General features: G+C 44.8%; 2 protein-coding genes and 1 long non-coding RNA gene across 3 annotated transcripts in view; 2 read left to right on the top strand and 1 right to left on the bottom strand.

Annotated features, from left to right (window-relative positions):
* Positions 1-1752, top strand: part of mmp23bb (matrix metallopeptidase 23bb) — a 4533-nt gene extending 2781 nt beyond the window's left edge. The window contains exons 5-8 of the mRNA XM_076142930.1: positions 239-403; positions 854-964; positions 1191-1317; positions 1560-1752. Coding sequence (XP_075999045.1) covers positions 239-403; positions 854-964; positions 1191-1317; positions 1560-1752 — 596 coding nt within the window. The remainder of the gene's footprint in view (positions 1-238; positions 404-853; positions 965-1190; positions 1318-1559) is intronic.
* Positions 1753-3012: 1260 nt separating this feature from the next.
* On the top strand, positions 3013-3357 carry LOC143017124 (uncharacterized). Its single transcript, XR_012965591.1, has 2 exons — positions 3013-3184; positions 3223-3357. It is a non-coding gene; the product is annotated as an uncharacterized LOC143017124 (long non-coding RNA).
* A 182-nt stretch (positions 3358-3539) lies between these two features.
* The window catches only part of LOC143017049 (stress-associated endoplasmic reticulum protein 1-like), a 2586-nt gene continuing 1125 nt past the window's right edge, over positions 3540-5000 (bottom strand). The window contains exon 3 of the mRNA XM_076171686.1: positions 3540-4449. Coding sequence (XP_076027801.1) covers positions 4409-4449 — 41 coding nt within the window. The 3' untranslated portion in view covers positions 3540-4408. The remainder of the gene's footprint in view (positions 4450-5000) is intronic.

Genomic DNA, 5000 nt, shown 5'->3' with positions numbered 1-5000 from the left:
CTTTGTGTTCTGGGATTATGGAGCTGGATTTAATTTGTACGTGACCGCAGGGCTGAAGTGTTTTTAAAACCAGAGTTTTTGTACATCACGTACCAGTTATGAGCTAGAAGGAGGTAGAGCAAGACCACACAACTCTCCCTCCTTCTCTCTCTCTCTCTCTCTCTCTCTCTCTCTCTCTCTCTCCTCCCCCTTCTCTTCCCCTCTCTCTCTCTCCCTCTCTCCCTCTCTCCCTCTGCAGGTGTCTGGTTGAATGACCTAGTCCAGGTGGCAGCTCATGAGATCGGTCATGCTCTGGGTCTTTGGCACTCCAGAGACCCTCAGGCTCTCATGCATCCCAATGCCACCTACACCGGCCAGAGGAACATCGCTCAGGACGATGTCTGGGGCATCCAGAGGCTCTACGGTATGAAACCCAAAACACACTGGCTGTGTGAGGGTTCAGTGTGTGTGTGTGTGTGTTTCCTGAAGCTCCAGTCTTTCCCTGAATCATCACATTTGTCTCAGTATGTTTAATTGCATGTTAACACTTTGATTCTATTCCCATTAAGGATAAACATTTCTGTAAGTGGTAACCTCTGACCTAGATTTAGTTTTAGATGCTATATATAAACATTTAACCTAAACAAACTAAGGTTCATTGAGTTCCCTGTTTTGTGTTCATATAAACACACTGATTGTCTTTGAAGAAAAGCAGTGATTGAATAAAGGATTTTGTTGCAGTGTGTTCAGTCCAAATTCAAGTGTGAAGGAGCAGCTAGACACACTGAGTTGCGCCCCACACAGGGAAACAGTGGAACTGCATTGAGAAGGACTGACATGACACGAGCTGAGCGTTTGTATTATTTGTCTTCAGGTTGTCTGGATAAGAAACGAGTTTGTGAGCCCTGGGCTCAACTTGGCTTCTGTGAGAGGAGGAAGAATTTCATGAAGAAGAACTGTCCCCAGCGCTGTGACCTCTGCTATGGTGAGACAGGTTCAAGTCCACCCAACACTGTGTTAACTATCAGTGTTTATTTTGGGAACACACACTTTGTCAGATGGATTTTATGAGCTGTGCAGGGAAAGTTGTCCCAGATCAGTCCAGTGTTTATTCTTCCAAACAGAAACCTGACGCTCCCTCTGAGCTCTGCTGGTTCGTCTCCGGTGAGATGCTCATTTCCTGATCTTATGTCATTTGCTTCCTGCCGCAGAGCCCATGGAAGCTGTTACCACGCCAACGCCGCCTCCGTCCAATGTCAAAGTCAAGATGGTTCCCCGAGGGAAGGTGGTGGGTTTCCGCTGTGGAACCAAAAACCCCAGATCGCCTCCCAAAGTCAGGTTAGCGTCTCCCAGCAGAACCCCTGATGAAGTTTGAAGCATGAAACCAATGAAGAAATAAATGTTTAAGTCCTAAAGGAAGAAAAGTAAATCCTCAGTTGAAAGTAATTGAATAATATTGTAAATTCTGTTCTGATGATGGCGCCATAGGAAAGGTCATGGGGTCATTCCATTGTAAAGGGTTCATCCTGTGGGGAGTGTGATCAGACGTTCACGTGCTCTCATGCTCTCTGTGTCTCCAGCTGGTATAAGGACGGCGAGCAGATCCTCAACTCCATCCCCGGGTACATCGTCATGAAGGGCCGAGACCTCCGCATCGTGGCAAACCAGTTCAACGAGGGCACCTACACCTGCCGCATCCATCGCCGCGGCACCATCATCTCCGCAAACTCCTGGGCCATCCGGCTGAAACCCGAAGAGCCGTCCAACAGCTGAAGACGTGAGACAGAGACGGAGCTACAGAGGACCCCAAACAGAGGACCAGTTTGGGCCGCACGTCAGCTGATCTGTGCTGAGGTTTGATCATGATTTGGAGGTGAACACAGCTTCTCCTTGTTGGTCCTGGTGGTTTGGTCACAGCAGGAGTCCAAGCTGAACAGGGCTCATGGAGGAGAATCGGCTCTCACAGTCTCTGGGACGCGATCACAGCACGGCACATGAACATGAACATGGCCGCAGCTGTGACGTGAATGTTAGAGTCAGGAGCACAAAAACCTCTGATATCATTTCTGTTATCTTTGATTTTGTTTTTGTTTCTATTTATTCATCAGTATTAATAAATGTTCTTCACACACTTTTAATTAACACAGTCAAATTAGAAGAGAAAAAAAAAAAAAAACTGTGAGATGATGGTGAATTTTGGTTTTCCACATGGGAATTTTATCTGTGCTGCACAACTGTGTGTGTGTGAGTGAGAGAACCACACAGCTTTTAAGAATCAATTAATTTACAGAATAGACGGACAGAATAAGGGAGATCACAGCACTTCAATCAATGAAGACTTGATTCTGGAGAAAAACAAAGCTCAGAAAACCTCAGGAACAGGATAAATAATTCTCCCCAAAATTCTATAGATAAATATAAACATGTAATCATAGATTCTAGAAGATGGAAAAGGAGTAAACCACTTTGTACTCGCAAGCCTAGTCATGATATATGCTGTCTGTCTCATGTACAGTTGTGTCATCTGTTGTTTTTATAGTGATTTATGAAGCGTATAGAGAGGTGCTATGTAATAAACTTAACCTTTACAAAGAACACATTTCGTTTAAACTGATTTCACCTCAGATTCTCCACACACGCTGCAGTGTCGCTGTGACGCTTTTCTCTGTCGTTTGCAGTAAACAACGACATCTAGCGGTGAGAGCAGCTCACTGACACATTTAAGTCAAGGAGAAAATTGAGGGAAAACAATCCAACGGCTAATTAGTACTATTTAAAAAAATAAAATCTTGACATAATAAACCCAACCCGTGACGAAGAATACAAAGATGACAAAAATACTCACTATACTAAAATGGCTCAGGGTGGCATTGTCTCTGTAACAATGACCGCTGTGGATCATGGGTAGTTTTTGTTTTTTTTGGTCAGGATCTAGACCAAATTTCATCTCTTGATAGTCTATCATGGAGAAAATATTTCGAATTGACCATTACAAAGCAAAATGCCTCATCGCTTAGAGTTCTGGGTCCTGGATCTGTTTATTCAGAATCCTTAGTCGTGAACCAACTTACTGTAACATGTAAAGTTTGACCTGATGTATTCACTGTATAAGGACATAATCAAAACCAAACATTTCACAAAAAAATATTTTTTATTTGAGTAATAATGCAGCTGTAACTAATGTTGAAGGTGTTTTCCTCACTCTGTGATTGTTCAACTCTTCTGTCATTGTTATCAGTTGAGCTGTTTGACATCTGGATCTGCCACCCTGTGGGCAGGCCGGGTACTGCACTGCAGCCTGTTAAACCTGTCTGTGATTGCTAAGAAATTTAAGATATAATTTAATTTCCAAAAGACACAACTAGCTGGAATTCACATTTGACAGTCAAAAGTGAATTCCAGATATGTGAAATAGGATACAAAGGAATGGCAGGGTAACCTTATTGTTTGCAGCAAGAATGACGTCCAGATATCTAAAGTTACAGTTGATACTGGTCAGAATGCGATTACAGCTTTCTTAGATGAAGAGGAGTTGCAGGTTTGTCAGACAAGAGACAAGGTGGCGTCTGTGTGGACAGTGATCCTTTATTGTGAACGTGTTCAGGTGAAGCGGCACATGGTGCAGCCAGACCTCTGAGCAACAAAACCTTCTGATTCAAAAGACCTTCATTTACGTTACGTCACTGAGGAGGAAGGAAGACAGACAGACAGACAGACAGAGAGAGAGAGAGAGAGAGAGACAGACAGACAGGCAGACAGCTGGAATGTGTGCAGGAGCGAGATGGACATTTTTACACTGATCGTAGAAAATTAGGACTGAAAGGAAAGGATGAGTGTCTCTGCTGGCGTGCGCTCTGTTCTGACAGGAAGGGGGAGGGGCCACACGTTTCCATGACAAATCAACTTTACTGATAAACCTGATACCGATAGTTGGTGTGTTTACGTTTGTGATTTTTTAAATAATCCTGTTTGTACGTTCCTGAGGTTCTGAAGGTCACTGGCGGCGGCGGTGTCGGCGGGCTGGACTCTGACCCCTCCCCCCTTCTGTTTCACTGATATCACGGGTGTTTTGCAGACATGTGGCGGTGGGCGGGGCAGTGGGCGGGGCTACTCAGAGGTGAACAGAGCCACCCAGCAGAGTTGGCAGCTTAATGGCAGAAAGAAACACTGTGGGAAGGTCGTCGGGCAGCAACACGTTAAACCAACAGGGCCGAGTGTGTGTGTGTGTGTGTGTGTGCGCGTGTGCGTGTGTGAGAACCCCAGGGGGCGGGGCTTGTGGGTGTTTGTTCTGATCAGGAATCACTGACAGGCCGATCAGGCAGGGGTCAAAGTTCAGGAATGTCAAAGCTGGGAGAATGGCTGCCTGACTCCATCTCCTCATCTTCTCTTCTTCTCATGGATTAGCTCCGCCCCCTCTGAAGACGCCGCTCTACATGCCCATCCTGATGCTCTGGATGATCTGGAAAATGGCTGAGAAAAAAAAGAATAGAAAATGGTTACATTCAAAACAAATATCACTCAGATATCATGAACCCCTTCAAAAGAAAACTGAAAAGCAAAACATGACACCAAGGAGAGGAAAACAAGCTAACACTAGCGAGCAAGTGCCAGCTCGCGCTAGCTCACTTGGATTTAATGTTGTTTTGACTGTTGATGACCATTAGCAATGAGCTAATGTTTGTAGGCCGATGTCAGAAAGTGAGTGCTAAGATAAAACAGCTGGCACCTCATGTTCAAACTGTTTTATTAAGCTACAGTTAGCAAACAAATGTTAGCCCAGAGGCCCCATATCAGCCCACAAACAAACAAAATTCTAAAGCTTTTAGTTGATAAACTGAACCTAGCGTGGAAATGAGTGTTTGCTCAGCAGAGTGACTGCTCCTCTTTACACAGCATCACCTGGAGACAATCTGCCTGGGACTCGTCTCTTCACTGATGGTTTGATTTGTTTCACCCTTTACAGAGTCACAGTGACACAGGTCAGCCCATAATCTGGATCAGGACCAGGACCCGTCTCTACT

This window comes from Genypterus blacodes, unplaced genomic scaffold (assembly GCF_046128005.1).
Source record: "Genypterus blacodes isolate CSIRO-AG114 ecotype Tasmania unplaced genomic scaffold, CSIRO-AGI_Gbla_v1 ptg000003l_1, whole genome shotgun sequence".
NCBI classification, from domain to species: domain Eukaryota; kingdom Metazoa; phylum Chordata; class Actinopteri; order Ophidiiformes; family Ophidiidae; genus Genypterus; species Genypterus blacodes.
The sequence above is the reverse complement of the archived record's forward strand: the minus strand, read 5'-3'. Positions and strand labels throughout refer to the sequence as shown.